Here is a 21,944-nt window from a genome sequence, read left to right on the forward strand (position 1 = left end):
GACCTGAGTGATTTGTTGCTTCCGGGCATTTGATGGAATGCAATCTCTTTCGATTTTGATATGGGCAGAGTTGAGAAGCTGTGCTTGCAAAGTGCAGTCACTGGAACCCCAGATCGTGGGAAAGATTTAATCTCAGCAAACCTAAATGATTGCTCTGCTTCCGTATTTCTGTTGAAAATATTTTTTAAAAATTTATTCACGGGAAGAGGGCGTCGCTGGCCTGGCAGCATTCATTGCCCATTCCTAATTGCACAGAGGGCAGTTCGGAGTCAACCACATTGCTATGGGTCTGGAGTCGCATGGAGGCCAGACCAATAAAGGATGGCAGTTTCCTTCCCTAAAGGACATGAGTGAACCAGATGAGTTTTCCTGATAATGGGTTCACAGCCTTCATTAATAATGATAAGAAAGCTAGCATCAAGACATTTTATCTAATTGCTCGCAGTATTCGCAACAAAGTAGATGAATTAACAGCACAAATCCTCTTGAATGATTATGATGTGGTAGGCATCACAGAGACATGGTTGCAGGGAGCTCAGGACTGGCAGTTAAACATCCAAGGATTCACAACATATCGAAAAGACAGGAAGGTGGGCAGAGGCGGTGGGGTTGCCTTGTTCGTTAAGAATGGAATTAAATCTATGGCACTAAATGACACAGCGTCAGAAGATGTGGAGTCTGTGTGGGTGGAATTGAGGAACCACAACGGCAAAAAAAACTATAATGGGAGTTATGTACAGACCTCCTAACAGTGATCAGGACCAGTGGCACAAGATGCACTAAGAAATAAATAGGGCATGTCAGAAAGGCAAGGTCACGGTGATCATGGGGGACTTCAATATGCATGTGGATTGGGTGAATAATGTTGCTGGTGGATCCAAAGAAAGAGAATTTATGGAATGTTTGCAGGATGGCTTTTTGGAACAGCTTGTGATGGAGCCCACAAGGGAGCAGGTTATTCTGGACTTAGTGCTATGTAATGAGCCAGACTTTAGAAAAGACCTTAAAGTAAGGGAACACTCAGGAGGCAGCGATCATAATATGGTAGAGTTCAGTCTGCAGCTTGAAAGAGAGAAGGCAAAATCAGATGTAATGGTGTTACAGTTAAATAAAGGTAATTACAGGGGCATGAGAGAGGAATTGACGAAAATCGACTGGAAGCAGAGCCTCGTGGGGAAGACAGTAGAGTAACAATGGCAGGAGTTTCTGGGTGTAATTGAGGACACAGTACAGAGGTTCATCCCAAAGAAAAGAAAGATTATGCAGGGTGGGATTAGACAGCCATGGCTGACAAAGGAAGTCAGGAAATATATCAAAGAAAAAGAGACAGCCTATAAAGTGGCCAAGAACACTGGGAAATCAGAAGATTGCAAAGGCTACAGAAACAAACAGAGGACAACAAAGAGAGCAGTAAGGAAGGAGAGGATCAAATATGAAGGTAGGCTAGCTAGTAATATTAGAAATGATAGTAAAAGCTTCTTTCAATACACAAGAAACAAACGAGAGGCAACAGTAGATATTGGGCTGCTCCAAATTGATGCTGGAAGGCTAGTGATGGGAGATAAGGAAATAGCTGAAGAACTTTAAGTACTTTGCGTCAGTCTTCACAGTGGAAGACATGAGTAGTATGCCAACAATTAGGGAGAGTTGGGGGCAGAGTTGAGTACAGTAGGCATTACAAAAGAGAAAGTTCTAGAAAAGCTAAAAGGTCTAAAAATTGATAAATCTCCTGGCCCCGATGGGCTACATCCTAGAGTTCTGAGGGAGGTGGCGAGGAAATAGCGGAGGCTTAGGTCGTGATCTTTCAAAAGTCACTGGAGTCAGGGGAAGTTCCAGATGATTGGAAAATTGCTGTTGTAACTCCCTTGTTTAAGAAAGGATCAAGGCAAAAGATGGAAAATTATAAGCTGATTAGCCTTACCTCGGTAGTTGGTAAAATTCTAGAATCGATTGTCAAGGATGAGATTTCTAAATTCCTGGAAGTGCAGGGTCAGATTAGAACAAGTCAGCATGGATTTAGTAAGGGGAGGTCGTGCCTGACAAACATGTTAGAATTCTTTGAAGAGGTAACAAGTATGTTAGACCAGGGAAACCCAGTAGATGTCATGTACCTAGACTTCCAAAAGGCCTTTGATACAGTGCCTCACGGGAGGCTGCTGAGCAAGGTGAGGGCCCCTGGTGTTCGAGGTGAGCTACTGGCTTGGATTGAGAATTGGCTGTCTGACAGAAGGCAGAGAGTTGGGATAAAAGGCTCTTTCTCGGAATGGCAACCAGTGACGAGTAGTGTCCCGCAGGGTTCAGTGTTGGGGCCACAGCTGTTCACCTTATATATTAATGATCTGGATGAGGGACTGGGGGCATTCTGGCGAAGTTTGCCGATGATACAAAGATAGGTGGACAGACAGGTAGTACTGAGGAGGTGGGGAAGCTGCAGAAAGATTTAGACAGTTTAGGAGAGTGGTCCAGGAAATGGCTGATGAAATTCAATGTGAGTAAATGTGAGGTTTTGCACTTTGGAAGAAAGAATACAGGCATGGACTATTTTCTAAACAGTGAGAAAATTTGCAAATCAGAAGTGCAAAGGGATCTGGGAGTGTTGGTGCAGGATTCTCTAAAGGTTAACTTGCAGGTAGAGTCTGTAATTAAGAAAGCGAATGTAATGTTGTCGTTTATCTCAAGAGGGTTGGAATGTAAAAGCAGCGATGTGCTTCTGAGGCTTTATAAGGCTCTAGTTAGGCCCCATTTAGAATACTGTGTCCAATTTTGGGCCCCACACCTCAGGAAGGATATACTAGCCCTGGAGCGTGTCCAGCAGAGATTCACACGGATGATCCCTGGAATGGTAGGTTTAACGTATGATGAACGGCTAAGGATCCTGGGATTGTACTCATTAGAGTTTAGAAGGTTGAGGGGAGATCTCATAGAAATTTACAAGATAATGTATGGTTTAGAAGGGGTGGACACTAGGAAGTTGTTTCCGTTAGGTGGGGAGACTAGGATTCGTGGGCACAGCCTTAAAATTAGAGGGGGTAAATTTAAAATGGAAATTAGACGACATTTCATCAGCCAGAGAGTGGTGGGCTTGTGGAATTCATTGCCGCAGAGTGCAGTGGAGGTTGGGACATTGGATGCCTTCAAGGCAGAGATCAACAAATTCTTGATCTCAAAAGGAATCAAGGGCTACAGGGAGAGTGCAGGCAAGTGGTGTTGAAATGCCTATCAGCCATGATTTAAATGGTGGAGTGGACTTGATGGGCTGAATGGCCTTACTTCCACTCCTATGCCTTACGGTCTTATAGATTCTTAATTCCAGATACTTTGTTGAATTCAGATTCCATCATCTGCCATGGCAGGATTTGAACCAGGAACCCAGTTAATAATCTGGGTCTCTGGATTAACAGTTCAGCAACAATACCACTAGGCTATTGCTTCCCACTGCCACGAGTTCCCATTGAGTCGGCAATCTGTGACTTGCCTTACGCCACAGTGAATGGCAAGCTTCAAGATGTTGCACATATCTGCAGGTCCAACAGGAAAAGAACCAGGCCTAAAAAATGATCACAACTTGCAATGAGGTCCACACCTTGCTCTAAAGATGTATTTGCAGGTGAGGGATTTCAATGAGAACATCTGTACTGAAGTGTAGACATTTGACATGTTATTCCTGCCAGATAGGAAAATTTCCATTAGAATCCTTCATAGATATGGCCTTTTGCTTGAGAACATTTCAAGCCCTTTCTGCATCTCCCTGGTCAACGTTGCCTCTGTTAATTCCCTGTCATAATTATTCCAAGGGGAAAGTCTACTTGCGTACCTGTGTCTGGGAGAAGTCATTAATGTGCATAGATTTTAAATTAACCAAAACTCTCACTTTCCACACCATTCCCTAGTTAAAATCATCAAATTTAAACAAATGTTAAAAAGCATCAAAATCCAAGTGAATCGTAGCAATATCGTGAAGTAATTAACTAGGAAGTAGTTTTACATGATAGAAGATCCCTTGAACAACCCTGACTTAAGGTCCTTCCTCCTTCTAAATGTGTTTTTTTTTCATTTCTGTAAAGTTAAGAGATGGTGTAGAACAAGTTTTGAGTTTGTTTAAGTAAATGTTGTTTGATCATTTTACTGACTGCCAGTTACTATAACCTAAAAGTTTCGAAACTCCTTGGGAACCTGGCTAGTAAACTTATTTGAGTAGTATATTAGGCAAATATGTTACAAATTAGAAAACCTTGGTGGCATTTGCAGTTTTTAGACAGATTGGTTTTCTTCCCATTCAATCTTCTCAGTCATGTGCTTGGGTCACAAACTCGGAGAGAGCAGACAAGTATTGATATCCCTGCAGCCAGAATCGGGGTTTCTTTTCCAGTTGGTCACACTCTGAATGAGGGCAATTTTAAAAAGAAATTTTATTGAAGGATTTTCTTGCGACTGTATTGACCTTTTGATTTTCAAGGAATTCTTTTTTTCATTCTCACAAACTGCGTCATTAGGTAATACAGTCATAGAGTAACAAGTACTTCTGTACTGGCGTTGACTAATGGGATATTCGGATGCTCAGAGAAGCATAATTAGAAGAATAAATCGATGTCCTCAATCGTCAATGCCACTTCATTAAAATCTTGAAGCCACAACATGAAGAAAATGTTATTTTCTTAGACACCACAGTATCTAAACTAGAGCAAGACAACTGGCATAGCTTAGCTACAAGTTCTTTTACATGCCTGTGCGCGCACGCGTGCACAAACACACACCACCCTATACGCATCGTCATGCCTTCCACATAGAGGCGAGGTCACAGTCAATGCATTTAAGACCATAAGAAATAGGAACAGGAGTCAGCCATTCAGCCCCTCAAGTGTGCTCTGCCATTCAATAGAATTACGGTTGATCTAAAATTCCTCGTGCCCCTTTCTGTCCTTTCCCCATAGCCCCTTGCTTCCCCTACTTATCAAGAATCTATCTATCGTAACTTTAAATCTACACTAGGACTCTGTCTCCACAGCTCTCTGTGGCAAGGAGTTCCAAAGACCCTCAACACTCTGAGAGATGAAATTCCTCCTCATCTCAGTCTGAAATTCCTGCCCCTTTATTCTGAAATTATGCCCTCTGGTCTTTCACTCACACTTGAGGGGAAACATTACAGAGCCGCAGAGGTCTACAGCTCACTAAAAGACCATTTGGCTCATTGAGTCTGTACAGGTCATAAGCATCCACCTAACTATTCTATTACCATTTTCCACCACTTGATCTGTACCCTTGTATATCTTGCCACTCAGCACTTACCCTGTCAAGACCATTAAGAATCCCATATGTTTCAATGAGATCACCTCTCTATCTTCAAAACTCCAGTGAGTACAGTTCCACCCTGTATAATCTTTGCTCATAAGACAATCTATCCACACCGGGGAGCATTCTAGTGAACATTCTTTGAACTGCCTCCAATGAAACAATATCTTTCTTTAAATAAAAAGATACCAGAACTATTTGTACTGCAGTTGAGGCCTCAACAGCACCTTGTTAAGTTGCAGTAAGGCTTCCCTATGCTTATGTTCCAACCCCCTTAAAAATAAGGGCCAACATTCCATTAGCCTTCCTCATTACCTGCTACACCTGTATGCTAGATACGGTGCTTTATGCTCAAATACCTTCAAGTCCCTTTAGTTGCAGTTTTTTCTCTATTTAAATAATACTGTTCTGGTGTTCTCCCCTCCCAAACAAACAACTTCATATTTTCCATTAAGTTTGCACAAAGCTGGAAGTTTAACCAAGGATTTCCTAATTATTGTACTGCACTTCACATCCCAACCTCTGACTTAAATTTAACAGTCCTATTTTCCATGTTTAAATTAGAGTGCTCATTACAATAAACTTCTTTAACTGTGGAGCTTTACATTACAAATTCCATATTGATTTTTCAAGGAATTCATTACTTCGGTAAGCTGAGTATCCATTTGTTGACGGGTACAAAAGTGTTTTCTCTCCTTCGCAGCCGCCTCCTCTCCCCCTTAGCACCCCCCCCCACCACCACCACCACCACCACCAAACCCATGGCTAACTGGCTATGTGTCTTGGGCAATAAATAGACTAGCTATGCCCTGCCAACAACTATATCTTACAGGCTTTATTTAATATTTGCAAAACGATAACACATTTCAGTATCTAGCTGAAAGTTGTCACTGAAAAAGAAAAGACCTTCACAATTAAATTGCCTCTTCAGCCAATATCCCTCTGACTTGGTGCATCTGATACATGTAGCCAGAAGTGACATTAACTATAAATCTCTGTTTCTAAAATGGCTTCTCCCAAAGCTAGGATGCTGTAACTTAGAGTGAAATTCCAGCAGACAACCCCAGATGCAATCCATAGCAAAATCAACTTGCGCGAGCATTTGAGGTTTATCTCTGAATGAATTTAATTTTGTTTTATTTTGTTACTCTAGCAAAGCCTGTTAACAATGGAGCAGATAGTGTCGGTGGAAGAGACTCAGATTAAAGATAAGAAATGTATCCTCCTGCGGATTAAAGGAGGAAAGCAATTTGTGCTCCAGTGTGAGGTGAGTGGTTCCTGCAGGGTAGGAAAGTGTGTCTGCTCTGTCTCCATAAACTTTATGCTGACTGGCACTGATGCAGTCATAAGGAAAAGCTATGAGACAAATATACCCTTTGCATTACCTATTAGCTTTTAATTTGTTTTGTCTCTCTTTTGTTCAAGAAAAGAACTGAATTATCATAGCTCAAATCATTATGAAATATTAATTTAAGAAAGAGCTTTACAGTGATGTTTCAATACTTCAGTATTTCAGTATCATGTCAGTCATCCTTCTTCTATTCACAAAGCATTCCTGTTTCCCTAATTGATTTTAAAAAATCCCTCTTCTTGAAATGAGTGAAATTCAGTCACTGCTGTTTCTTTCACCAGTGGAATTGTTCCCTTGATGCTGCACAAGAGAAAAACTGGTGTGCTTTATTGCTTCTCAATCGTGAGGTCTACCATATGAAGATAGGAGGCAATCTTACTTCATATCTTACTGTCTGTGTTACCTATAAAGGTCCCAAATTAAATGTGACAATGAGTCCCAAACAATTAATGGCGAAGGAACCAGAATCCTCCCGCTGACAGGAAAAACAAAACCTGTACCTAGCACTAAACTGTGACTTTTGGAGAAAATTGGGAAATCCAAATATAAGCAGTGTCTCTCATTAATTCCTTTGCAATTTCTTTTCCAACCAGAGTGACCCTGAGTTCATCCAGTGGAAGAAAGAATTAACGGAAGCCTTCAATGAGGCCCAAAGGGTCCTTCGAAGAGCCCCTAAGATGTTGAATAAGTCACGTTCGGCAGTGGTAGAGCTGACCAAACCCCCCCTCAGCCACAGGAACAGCAATGGACTTTAAGGGAGAGCATTTTTGTGTGAGTCAGGGAACCGAAGCAAGAGACCTGAGGATGGTTTTGTGCAAACTACTTATATATCACCTCGTACGTGGTCCAGCGTGTTGTTATTAATTAATTATGATCCCATAAATAAGGTATATATATATATAGAAATATATATATATCTATATGTGTATATATATACTATATATATGCATACATGTATGTAGATAATGAATGTGAGACTTTTTTGGAACAGTTTGGCTGTGTATTTTCTATTGGAAGTATTGACGAACGAGTGTCGCATCTGTTAACTGAAACCACAGTAACCACTGGGGTTCATGAGCCAACTCCACAGGAATCGACTAGAAGATGTTGCCAAATAATTTTCGAGAATTTATTTTGTCGTGTGTCATTGCGCCCTGGTGGTGTTCTTTGCTTCATATCAGAGAGTCGGAGGAACATTGACATAAAAAGCAAGTGGCTGACAGGACCTATATTTTCAGTCACTGATTCATTCAGATTTCTTTAGCTTCTGAACTGCAACATATCACATAGAACATTGACCCATCATCAGTGGTCCATCAGTCGCCATGGTTTCTCTGATCTCAAAATGCTATTTTGTGACATATTTGTCACTGATAGCACCATGTGCCAATAAGTATCATCGTCATCTGGCTTGGGTTTCTTTTGCTGTTTCAGACTCGCTACCTTGCGACGTATTATGTGTTTTACCAGCTGCTGCTTTCTGTATGTACCCAACATTGGGTGATTGCAAACATCAGTTGGATGTTGGATTACTTTATTCCCGTTGTTATGAGGACAATGATAAACAATGATGTGTTGGTGCTTGATTTCACCCTTCACCACCCCTAGCATTCCTCCCAAATCTCTGCTATTTGCAATGTTTCTTTGATGACAAAAGAATGATTGCTGCCTTTCTGGATTGCCAGGTTGTCAATGTATTAATAACTGCTATCTCTCAGCTGTCACTAAGTTTTCTTGGCTACTCGGATGTTGCTTTGTGGCCTGTTTTGTTGATAGGGTTTCAGTGGTTGCTAGATGATAACACAGTCACACATCATTGTCGAGTTTCCATGGATAACGAATGACAAGGTTTTCTGTGTTTTGCCAAGTGTCTATGGTTACTGGATATATAACTATAGTTACTGATCATGACCCGTTGTGCTTCTGTAATATCTGGTTCCAGCGTGGACTATTCTGCTACTGCTGGGCAATTTTCAGTTATTGTAAATATTTAAATGCTGATCTACAGACCTAGCCGGTCCTGATTTCTATGTTAACGGATACTGATCCAGGATCACAGGAAGCCATTGCATTGTTAGATTACTTGTCACAGTTTGGAGAGTTTTGAAATCATTGCATTGATGGAACATTAATGTGTGCTGCAACCTACACCTTTGCTCCTGTGAAATGAAAAAGTTTAGGAATCCCTACATTCTACCATTCTAATCCATGCAGCATATGATTTGTTCTGTAAAGTCTTTGTCCCCTTCCCACCGTGAAGTGCAAAGTGCCAATGGACTTGACAGATTAAGGAAGATTTTAAAACCAATCTAAGAGAAAAGTAAAATATTTATCATTGATATTACTGTGCAAGTGTACATAATGTTTAAGAACTAATATACCAAGAATCTATGGTAACAACTTGAGAATATCTTTAAATGGTGATTGCATAGCATGAGTTGCTTTATTGACATGTCTTCTATGAACACAGTGACAGTGCATTGTTACATCTTAATAACTGGTCAGTTGCAACAAGGGTCAGCTATTAATCCGAATTTAGGGAGCAACATCAACGCTGAAATTCATTTAGTTTTTTTTGTTGCATTTTATTTCAGCTACAGTACCACTAAAATGTTTAAACCTCATATTTCAACTGTAAAAATAACACCAAGGTAATGTGTATAGTTTTATCTGGTTATATTTTTATTTAGAACTACTGCATTTAATGTGTATTGGAAAAACAATAAGCAAGGAGACATCTGGGCTCAAAATTTGCCACAACTATTGCCACGGACTGCTGCTTTGACAGAAATTGAGAACGAACGATGGAACAAGATAGTCTATGGTCAGTTCCAATTGATTTTCACACAGGTTAATGTCATAATAATTTCTGTTGCCAAGTTGGATGATGTTACTAGCTTACTTTTGAATCAGCAATAAATACGTAACCTGGCTGGTCAAGAGTGTGGAGAAGCAACAGTGCTGATCCTAAGGGTGGACGTAGATTCAGTTGGTTAACATTGATGTCTATCATATAAGAAGAAAACCAGTTTTTATCTCTTATTTCTTCCAAAAAAGACATTATACCACCATTTTATCTGTCTCTTTCCTCTCCACTCCACTTCCTGTTCCACAAAAAGAAATGAAATAGGATATAGTTATCGCTATACTATTTCATAGCGCCACCTGGTGCTCGGGCAACACTGGTGGGAGTTCCACAGATGAGATTGCTTTCCTTCTCTCAGTTCATACATTAGTGTATTTTGAATTGATGCAATATTGTCATATTTCAGACTCAGGAAGCATTAGTACAGTTTGTATGTTCCTAAAGGAGACAGTCAGTCTGTACAGGCCACCTCTGAAAAGAAACAGTGCCTAAAGTGCGGCATGCATGTGCAGAATTGTAGGGTCAACTGATCTAACCAAATAAGTGCCCAAATCCATATCAATAACTCACTAATTCTGCATTGTTGGAGGAGTTATCTCTGATATTGCACTTTAGAGTTTTATTTCCTGGTCAAGAATGACTTATTTCCGTAGAATTTTCACTGATCATAGCTTGGATCTGTTACCGTAGTAACCTCAATACTTTAAAGCTCAGAAGATTTTTGTCTATTCCATTTCATCAGAGAACAAAGGGGAAAATTGGACAGGGAAGAGTATAATCCCAAGCAGAACCTTGGAGTTCCTTCCATGTGCCGGTAATGGGGTGTGCCATCCTCACTGTTCAATTTCTCTCTCCATGTTGCATCTGGGCAGTGCTCCACAAAATGACAAAATCCGCCTCACTTTTTTTCAAACATTGATATGATTCTTCTAATAGTGCCCTAAAAATGCTTGTTATATTAGTTAGTATTACATATCGCACACTGACCAACTTTTATTTCTGAAAGGTTTAACACAAGTTAAGCGCCATCACCCACAGCGCTTTAGTACTTGTGCAGTGGCTGAGATTGTTATGAAAATATTTAAACTTTAAAAACATAAGAGCATAGAAAGGATAACGTTCTGATGACATAATCCAATTAGTAAATCCTCCATACAAAAACTGAGCGCCAGTTGCCGTTGCTCTCTTATTACATGGCAGGGGCAAATTGCTTATTTGAAGCAAATGATCCCGTAAATCAGGAGTGACCTCTCCCTTGAATCAGTTTTGGATTAAACCATAATCAAGAACTTTTGGTGTTTGAATTTGTGAAAGAGGGTTAATGCACATTATATAATGCATTACTTGGAGCAGTGTGATGAACTCCATGTCAATGAAAGGTGACCATTCTACTAGTGAATGTTACAATGTCTTAGATGTCTGTATTTAGTAACTATTCTTAAACAATGCACATTTTGTCAGTATTATTGAGAAATACAAAATGAGAAGCTACAAAGAACATTAGAATTTGTGAACGATAAGATGCCACTATTTGTGATGGTTTTATATTAATTGCATCAAATGCATTTTTAATAAAAGCAATGGACTCCAAACGGATACCAATTATGTGCACCTTCAGTTGGTGAGAAAATTTATTAATTTCTGCTGGATCCATGAATTGCCCCCTTCCACCATATTTCAACAGTGAACATAATATTTCATGAGCCACTACGAATGGGAAATCTCACTAAACTAAATTTAATTTGGTAGGAGGTTAAGATTTTAATTGTTAAGTTTTGTATATGCAGTAGAAACTATTGATGGCAATTTTTTTTTTCCAAAGCTTTCTTTTTATGACAATAGCCTGATCTAAAATCTAAAAAGAAATACTTCAGCAGTATTGTTATACTTCATGAATATGTCTTTTAAATGTTAATCCTAAATTGCAAAGCATCTAACACATAACCATAACCCAGGTAACCCAGTTCAAATGTTGTTTTACAGTTACATGGAATGTAGGAGTTACTAATGACTTCAGTCTGTGGCTTCTCCATCTTGTTAAGGGTACATGACCCAGAAATAATGTTAGCGGGGCTTGCTTACTTGTGACACAACCTGATAGCATATGACAGAAGGCTCTTCTGTCTATGTGTTAAGATATATAAATGTGAAGTAGACAGAGGGAAGTTTGTAATATTTCTAAAATTGCAATTGTTTGCAGTTTTGTAAAAAAAATTAAAGATTATTAAAATGCATATCCAGGACATATTTTTGCAACAATACTGTAACATAAAATGGTGCAGTAACTCCTCTATTTCTCAGCTGAATAACATTGAGTTTTGTCTTCCTGAGTCAAAATCTACCAAGTTTACTACTAGTGAAATATGTTTAATAGGTTGTGCAGTGAGACATACATTACAGATTCATTACATAGAGTTGCTTTTGCATCTTAATCTTGAAGAAATCCTGGCCCAGCAATCAGCGTAGTCATGTGGAGGTCTTTTCAATAAATGTAAATGGCAGGCACCTATGCAATTAGAGGACACACTGTTGTCTGCCTGACTGAGACGCCAGAAGGTAGAAGGTCTATTGCTAGACCAGAGGATGCTCATGCTTCCAGTCTCCAGAAAGAAAGCCAGGCTGCCCTGAAGCCACGGATCCTAGCTTGAGTCCCATCCATATTACAGTTGCACACGGTGTATGGGCTGCTGGTGATCTACCTGACTAAATACGTAGCTAACTCGGACATGAATTCCTAGTGTTGGGAGTGACATCCCTGTTATAGCAGTGTTATTGACCTAGTGCTAGGCTTTGACTTCAAAATAAACACACTTCAGCAGAATATTCAGCATTCAGTCAAAATGGTGCATTAATTTTGCTGTCTAATTTGTGGTTCTTTCAATACAATCAGACTAGGGTTTTAATAGGAGTGTGCTGAGAGAGACATAGAGTTCCAGCCCTATTGTTGTTTAAGATATAAATATTTTCATTCACAATTGTTAATGCTATTGTATGCAGTCACTACCTAGATTTTCAATGGTATTCTCAGTCTTTACAAACTAAAAGTGCTGCCAAGAACCTCGTTGTGGTTTTTACAATATTTTACTTTTGTAGGGAATGATTAGACAGCTGTGCTCTAACCTCACATATGAATTAAGTTTCATTTTTTCAAAGTCTAATGCTAAAATCCCTCATTTGAGTTCACATTCTGTACTATGTACTCGGCTATGTATTAGTTTAAATTGTCATTTTGAACTTAATGCTTGGAACCCAGCATTTTTTTAAACTGAAATCCATGATCCATATGAAAGATGTGAAGTGAAGGAAAAGTTGTAAATTCTAGTTATGAGGACAGAAGAATGGAAACTGTTGGAATGACATCAGTTTAGTCGTTGCCTGTAAGATAGGCCAAGACATTTTTGATCTGTGGATATGATCCAGCTTTTAAAAATTCAGAGAAAATTAGGGATTAATTATTGATGTACAAAAAACTTTGGAACCTGAAAACAATTATTTTAAGAGAAAAAAATGTGATTTACAAGAGAAAACCTGTCATACTTTTGCCCCTATTGGTCATTCTGCATTTCTTCCAAATCCCTGTATTCTGAAGGTGATCTTTCTGGACAATCACTCAAGTGTCTACTGTGCCCAGACTTGACTCATTACTAATTCCTCACGTATGAAACATTCTATAGTATATGAATAAATAATGTGTTTGCGACAATTCAAATCTTCTCTTGGTCTAAAGAAACTGTTGGAACTGCAGCATTTTTAGCTACAATGTTCCATATATTAGGATCAGTAGTACCTTTTCTGCACTGAGATGAAATATTACTTTATACACCCTCACAGCATTGTTCAATTGACTGCCCAATAGGTTATAGGAAGAAACCTGAAGAACCATTTTAAATATGAGTTACATTCTTGGGGGGGATAGGTAATGTGTTAGAATCAAAATTGTATTTACAAAAATTAAGGATATTTATTCAACATCTTTGTTGAATTTTGGCCTTAAAGAAGCCTATTATAACAGACTAAGGGCTAATTTTTTTTAAAAAGGTAAAGAAATATGTTTTTCTTTAATTTGCATTTATCTCACAGTGTACCTATTCTACAACTAGAGTGTTATTCTTTTCTTAAAAGAAATCACAAAAACTTGTCTGGAATAGTTACCACTCAGATGCAACATATGAATGCTGACTCTGAGCTGCTTATGGTGTTTTATTCATTTTGAACTACTCCTATAAATAAAGATTCCTGTCAATTTCCAAGCCATTGCATTTTTTAGAAAAATCATTATAATTCCCTCTCCCAATATTTTCCACTCATCCAGGTCTGTCAGACTGAGCCACTTCCTCATCTTGCAGGCAGAAAGGCTTTTATCACTGATTAGAAGATATCGTTAAGCAGTGTCTTGCACTCGAAGCTGTGCAAGCAAGGCATCAGTAGCTAGCTAAGTGGGCAGAGATTTCTGCTGATTCCTAATTTAGTTGTATTAATTGTATAATTTATAGTGGCAGGTTATAGCAATGAAGCAGTGGTTTATGGCAACAGCTTGTGGTAAACTTTGTGCATTTTTGAGTCTCTGCACAATTTGAATAATTCAATTTCATTTGCTCTGTGGGTTTTTTTTTAAATTTTGAAAATTTTTTTGCACCAGTTTTCAGGGATGTGAAAGAAGCTGCTTTGCATTAATGAGGCTGTCTGAATCGGGTTAATTCCTGTACTTTATACTGCTGAAGAAATGCTTTTAAGGATGTACTGAAAGTTGCAGCATTTTTAGTGGTGGCCAATGTGGTTTAACAGATAAGTTTTTTTAACCCAGTTACTGTGCCAGAGTTTCACAAATCAGGTTGCAAGAAGCTGCACGGACTTGATTGAGAGTTGGGATGTTTTGAGGAGGGTGGTTGCAGTTATTGTAGATGAGCTATTTTGATCATGATTGTTTGGTATTTAAATGCCTTTCAAATGATTTGTGAGCTTGCTGAATCTGGATCCTGGAGATTTGCATATGCTCAGATTCATGCCCATGACAGTCAAGCTGAAGCACACTGGAGAATCTTGGAAACACCAAGAAATTTGGACTCGAGGATATGCACATTCTGACATTTCCCATGGAAAGCTTGGATAGGACCAAAAATGGGGTTTCCATTCTCCACAAAGTGGCTAGTTGTTAACCAGAAATGTTGTTTAATTTCAAACAAATGAAAGGAGCAGTATTTCCCTGTAAAGAGTAAGCAAATCATGTAAAAACTTACGGAGCTTGTATCCTCAAACTTGCCCATCTATTAATGTTTTCTTGTCTAGTTATGGTGAGTTATGGTAATAAAAGTGCAGAGCACCAGGGCTGGAATGATTTTGGCTTGGGCATGCCTATTGCCATTTTCAGAGGGACCATGCCTCAGAATAAGCATACGATAGAAAACACACATTAGCCCCCACAAAGATATGCTGCATCTTCAACTTCTATACAGTGCTTGAATTTTTAAAAAAAAGAAAAAATTGTTTTTTAAGCTTTTGTTTATTGACTGAATCCTATTAGTATTGTTATCAAACTGATGTACATATTCTTTTAAAAAAAAGGAGCATCCTATATACAGAATGTCTGATCTCTTCCCTCCCTCTTTTCCCTATCCATCTCTCAGTCATCAAGTTGTATTTTTTTTAAACGGATTTTAGTGTACTGTGACATGGATGCAGATGTATACTTTTGCTGCCATGCTGTCTTCAGTGTAAAAGTTGGAATGGAGGGGGGAGGAGGGAGAGACCAAAAAGACATATTATGTTATTTATTGTGAACCTGTTCTTTGACATCATTGTGACATTCTGACATTCCAAACTGAACTCTTGTCTGAATCATTACTGTGCATGTGGTCACATTATTGCTTCTGATTCTTTGCCCTTTCTGAGGTTTTCGGGTATGTTAATGTACTCAGGTGTGGAAGTTGATCCCAAAAATGTAAATGAGCATTCTCTCCTCCTCTGGTGGAATAGTTATTAGAGGCAACATGTAACTAAGCCATGAACAGAAGTAGGCCATTCAGCCTCTCCACTCTGTTCTGCCATGCAGTCAGATCATGACTGATTTGAATTCTAACTCAGTCCATTTACCTTGGCTCTGTATCATTTATTACCCTGGACCAGCAAAAAGCAGTCTATTCCGGATTTAAAATTTTAAATCAAACTAACATCGACTTGAATTTTATAGGAGCGAATTCCACATTTCTACCACTTCTGTAAGAAATAATGTTCCCTAGCTTTTCATCTGGCTCAGTTTCTTGTCTTGGTAGAATGATCTGATGAGTATTTCTGAAAATGAAAACCAGCCAACATTCACAAACTTAATTGACCTTCTGAAAAGTAGCCATGTATGGATAATGTGAGAACGGAATTAGGTTTGATTGTAATTCCACTTCTCAATAGGCTCACCCTTGAATAATGATCATTTGGGCAAGGTACTGGTGGGCTGTTAGCACTTAATGAAACTATTTCCCAGCAAGAATAAACTTTTTCAGACGAGGAGGAGAGAAAAGTGGAAGAAAAAAATCATTTCTTCCAAAGTGAAATGTGGCATTTATCGTAACAATGGCTGCTTTCTCCAAGTTGTCAAGAGTGCCATAAAACTGCCCTGTTGAGGTGGTTTTACAATGATGGTATTAATAATGTTTGGCTTTATAAAGCACCTTATCACAACAAAATGTCTCAAAGCACTTTAACAAATTAATTACTGTTGGAGCCAAATGACTTGTAGGATTGCACTTGTGGTTTGGTGTAATGAATTACAGCAGAATAATTCAACCAGCAGTGTTGAAAATTATATTGTTATTAAAAGGTTAGGCACTATATAGAGATTGAAATTAGGTAAAAAGAATCCTGCCGCCACCTGAGAAATGTAATCCTCTAGAATGATGGCCAGATCACATTTGGAGAAAAACGTGAACCTACCTAATTGGCATAGTGGGCAGCGGAAAATTGTCATTTCCAACTCCCATCCCCTCCTTTAAAAACTGAAGTTTAATATAAATGCTCACACTGTTGTTCCCTAAACAGAATGGTGTTGAGAATCTGTGTTAAATTTACTATTTCACTTGTTACTGAAAAATTGCTCAACATTTGTTGTCAGGTCATTTTTAATTATAGATTAAAAAGAAACCCCGCTGGTTTTAAAATCCATGCAATTTTAAAACTCATTGTGCTCTATAACATTTTACAATCTGCCATCTCAAGGACCTTGACCGGAGATTTACAAATTGTACAGTTTATCTTGCCAGCATGTCATTGATTTGAATTTTTCAACAGAAAGTAGTTGAAAGTCCCATTTCAGTGTACTTCACGTTAGCACTCTTGCATCACGATAGCTTTTGTTCTTTTATACAGTTCAGGTGAACCACGTTAATTGATTTTTCAACTGATGTGACAGTTCCTGTATACGTAGTTAAGATGCTGATTGAGAAGTGATGTCATAATTTTTATTTTGAATTAACAGTCCAGATGGACTTTGATACAAACAAGCTTTTAAAACAAGTACCAGTGAATGTTATTTGCACAAATTTGTTCCTTATGGACAGCAAGCACTCTGAGTGGGAGGACATTAATCTGTTAATCACACAATAGCAGAAGGCTAAAACTGTGCATCTGTTTTATATTGTAATGTCAATCTATTCTATCTGACATAAATCACAGGTTGCTTCATGCAGATCCAGTAGTTTTATAAGAAATGAAAATGGACAATTTCTCCATCTGTTTAATATCTTACAATGATTAACAAATATTTCTCAAAGAATAGCAACAGTATCTGGTAAATGTTTGTTTAGAGAGGAGCAACCTGTAATTTAATCTACAAATAGCATTGAAGATCGGATTAATAAATAATTTCACAGCTCACCTTAATCAGATGCTGCCTTTCCTAACTGTACTCAATATAACAAAGTATTTGCTATCTTAAATGACACAGTAAAAGCCAAACTTACACAAGTTGACAGCAGCAAAGGTTATGAGACTGAATTAAAGGTTATGGCATAGATTAAATATATGTAGCAACATATTTCTGCAAAGGTTATGGGTTGAATTAAAGGTTACAGTGTAGATTAAATATGTGTTACGGATATTTCAACATAGAAGGCTAATCAAACCATGTGCTACATCTACATCAGTGTCAATTTCATTTTAACATGTGTGTTCACAGCTATATGCCGACACTATCACTCATCTGAGCATCAGTGTTATATGTTGAACATTATTCAATCTCTGCAAACTTTACCTGCATCAGCTGCTGAGAGTGAAATTTCTGACCCTGAAATTCTGACCTTTGATAATCATTTTTGCTGGGGTTGGGTGTCAGTGCGTACTCTGTGACAGCAAGAAAACTTCTGAAAACTTCTGCCTTAAGAATCCAGCCAGATTTGCAGAATTGCAAACAATGTGGGCATCCAGTAGGGTGTTGTTGTGGAGGTTTGAGAGAAGATTTGTTCATTGGAATTTACGAAGCAGAATCCCAAGAAACGTGTGTTATTCTCAATATTTGTCACCCCACAAGTGAAAAATCAAGCATTTTGCACTCTAGGAATTTTGAGATCCAATTTTCAGTTTTATTCAGCCTCTTGAATATATGTCATGTTTAAATAATCACTGAAGTACAAGAACACTGACATTAGCCTGTCCTGGTTATGGAGTATCTTTCTTTTACAGTTTTCCAATTTATTTCATGGAAGATTCCAGCTACAAATGTGTATGAGTAAACTTTCAATTGCAGCCTATTATTAACGGCAATTTGAAATCAGAACTTGACGGAATTCTGCAATGAACTCTACTGCTCAAATGTTTGACAATACTATTGACTTGGATCCAAACCAGATTAAAGAAATTATAAAGTTTACTCTGATCTTTGTGTAGTGAAGAGTGATTCACACTATCCAGTGAGTGTTGATCCACAATACAATAAGAGGCATAGGAGTTGCTGATTTGAGAAATAAACCTGGTAAAGTGGTGATAGTTCTTTTGCAGTATGGACATGGTACAGAATAAATGTATGTAATAAAAAAAAGAAACAACGTATATAACAATTTGGACAACCTCAGATCTTCCCAAATCTCTTTGCAGTTAATGGTCACTGTTGTAATGAAGGCAAACCAGATGCTTGCAGCAAGATCACATTTAGCAGTTGAAAGCACACTGACCAGATACTTTCAATCTGGTAGTTTGAATATAGAAACATTGGCTAAGACCACAGGAGGACTCCACGCTCCTCCAATTTGTCACTGAAAATTTGATATCCAGCTGCTTCACATCCATTTAAGAACTTTTGAAATGTGTCATTGATGCAGGGTACCATAGCCAACTTTCACATAGCAGGCTCCCAAGATCTAAATAGTTGGCCAAGATGCCTGAAAGAATTCCCCAGTTACTTGAAAATAGTGCCATGACATATTTTGAATCAATCAAAAAAAGCTAGACAGGGCCTTAGAAGATTAAACTTTTGACAATACACAACCTCCTTCATGACTGCTATGAAGTGTCAAGTGAGATTTTGTCCTAATTTCTCTGGAGTGGTACATGAACCTATGCCATTAGTCGGTGAGACTGTTATCAACTGAGCCATGACTGGCGATGAAACTCGCAAGATGCTGCCTGAATCAAATTCCTGTCTGTTTAGCTTTGTCTCAAACCTAGTTTTTGCTAACATAGTCAATGATTCCCTTTAACATCTTTCAAAACTTTGGTCATAAGATACAGTACTCATTAAAAAGCTCATCTTCACCTCCTGCATTGCACCTTCTGCCATCAAACTCCAAATTTCCTTTCCTTTCTAATGTCCTCCAACGCATCCATCATCATTGCCAACCTCTCTGCTTGCATTTCCTATCAATCCTTGTTAAATGCTTTCAGTTTGATTTCTACCTCAACCGCAACTGTGGTAGGCCTTCTACATGAATGGAACTATTATTAATTATTCCTCTTCAATTACTCCATAATTTTCAATAGGGTTGATCAGACTACTCCCCTGGACAGTCTGAAATTTCTTGAGTACCATTAGCTCATTGCAAACATTATATGATCCATTCCTTTCTTTTCTAGCTCAGTCAAACATATCTTTCCATGATATTTGTATTCTCTCTCAGAATATCTGAAGTTCCCACCCTTCGCACAACAGCCAGTTCTTATTTAAGTTATTGTATAATACAATGTACATGCAGTTAATTTTCGTATGCAAACAATAATTTTACTGATTCAATCTTGTTTTTAATTCTAACTATGGTGATGTTATGTTTGATTCTTCAAAAACTTTCTGCAGTTAATGTCAAGACCAATGTCAGTTCTGTTCTGGATTCACCCACGTATCAAGCACTTTATTCACTCCCCCTCCAACTCGTCCCACAAGATGAATCCAACTGTATGAAGCCATTGTTTTGTTCATCCAAGTTAAGTTTTAACACAATATCCATTTCATCAATAAAACTTACTTTGTTCTCTGAAATAACATCATCTACCTCATTATAAAAGTTGATAAAACCTTATCTGCATTTGTCTAATGTGTTTATTTGTTTCCAAAGGTCAAACCTATATATTGTTAATTCTTCCAGAATTCCTTTGCAACATTTTATCCCATAAATTATATTTGATTATCTTTGTCTGTGTCTGCATCTGCCAGTTCATAGCTCTCAAATTCTGATCTCAATGACAAATTCCTTCTTGGCCTTGATTCATGTTATCTCTTTCTCACACCCTGTACTTTTCTGATTGATTCACTGAGCATTCCACCGTTACTGATAACTGACACTTTAACTATTTGCCCTGAGACAGTGCAATTCTCTTTGCAACTCAATCTGCTCGACCACATTTTTCCTAACTTGAAACCTTCTTTAACATCTCCTCCTTAAACTGTAATTTATCACTTACCTTAACATTTTTTGTTCAAGCTAACTGCCACTTTGTGAAGAGCCTTTTGATGTTTTTTGCTAAATTGAGGGTTATCTGAATGCCAATTCATGTAATATATTTGTTTGTTCGTTCTGCCAAATTCTGGTAAAGGTCTCTGAGGGCAGAGACTCAGAAATAAAAATTGAATTGACCATGCATTGGTTTCATATTTTTTGTTGTATATCCTAACGCACAGCACCTGCTTATGTCTTTCTATTCCATTGTCATACCAGGGATATATTGTTCAATTTGACACAATTAGAAACCTAGAAAAATATTGCAGTTCCTTCTGTAAAACAAAACGACAGACACAAAGTTGTGTCTCACCTTAAATCATAAAAATGCAGTTATATACTTTCCTTGTGAGTTTTAGATATGGCAAAAAATGTGATGTTAAAACAAAGCTCTTGGATGCATTATGAAAGAAGTGTGTCAAAATCCATGGTACTTGCTATTAATTCCAAGGCAATGTGACCCCTTTGTCTTGTTAATCTATTTATAACTAGAATCTAATCAGGATCAAATTTCTTTGGCTGGTACCTCAAGCTAAAGAAAATTATAATGTGTGCTAAATTTTCCACCACAGTAATAAAAAAGCATTATTGGAACTATTAAAATTACTTTAAGAGAATTTCATGTCAGCCAACAATTTCAATGTATTTTGTTTTGGTCCTGATCTAATAAACAAAATCAACAAAAGGACTGCTGTCCATATCCTATTAATAGAAATGATGGAAAGAATTAATTGTAAAATAATCAGACTGTTGAGAGGGAAGAAAAAAAGGAATTCTTCATAAGAGCATGCCAAATAAGAAACATCTGCTTTCTTCTCAGATGGCAAAGGCCACTGTAGCAAAGTAGACGTGTGTCTGATTTTCTCTATTCAGCAGTTTCAGGTTCATTCATTGTTTCTGTTTCACAAGATTCAGATTAAACTCGAGAAGGCAGAGATATACCCACAACGAGATAGTCAAAGACTCATTAAAATAATTCTATAAAAGAATCTGATTTCAAATTATTATTTTGAATACAGGAAGTTTAAAGTAGAATGTAAATCAGGCTTTGTATTGCAGATTTATTGGCTGTATAATCAGTTGTTTCTGTGTAATTAAATATGGTGTAAATAAATTTGATCATTAGCTTTAGCCTGAAAATGTGGTCTTATAGCGTGCTGTTTTCTGCCTTTTCAGATACTCCAAGAATATGTGGTAGACTTTTTCAAGTTGTGTGTCTTGATAAAGGGTGGTTTGTTCATTTTATTGGACGTTGTTCCTTCATGCTTAAAGGTTCACCATCCAGATCCATGGAAATATCGAAACTGAAGCTGCTTCAATGACATCGACAGGAGACCCAGGATTGCTGAACAAACTAGGCCAAACGTAAGTAAAGGCAAGAAAGGCTTCACAAATAGGGGTAGTCAGGGAGGAGGGTATTGGGTTGTCAACAGCAAAGGCAGGATAGTGATTCTTGGTGTGTCCGTACTTTTGAATATTAGATCCCCCATTTAGGCACTGAGTTCTTTGAATGAGGACTCTCACCTCT

The 21,944-nt window shown here is 38.0% G+C and overlaps 1 protein-coding gene across 2 annotated transcripts in view; it reads left to right on the forward strand.

Moving 5' to 3' along the window:
• The window catches only part of grk3 (G protein-coupled receptor kinase 3), a 278,643-nt gene extending 258,085 nt beyond the window's left edge, over positions 1 to 20,558 (forward strand). For both annotated transcript variants that reach the window (XM_048555682.2, XM_059655001.1), the window contains 2 exons: positions 6,443 to 6,556; positions 7,234 to 20,558. In XM_048555682.2, the coding sequence (XP_048411639.1) occupies positions 6,443 to 6,556; positions 7,234 to 7,395 (276 nt within the window). In that variant the 3' untranslated portion in view covers positions 7,396 to 20,558. The remainder of the gene's footprint in view (positions 1 to 6,442; positions 6,557 to 7,233) is intronic.
• The last annotated feature ends 1,386 nt before the right edge of the window (positions 20,559 to 21,944 follow it).

This window comes from Stegostoma tigrinum, chromosome 26, assembly GCF_030684315.1.
Source record: "Stegostoma tigrinum isolate sSteTig4 chromosome 26, sSteTig4.hap1, whole genome shotgun sequence".
In the NCBI taxonomy this organism is placed as follows: Eukaryota; Metazoa; Chordata; class Chondrichthyes; order Orectolobiformes; family Stegostomatidae; genus Stegostoma; species Stegostoma tigrinum.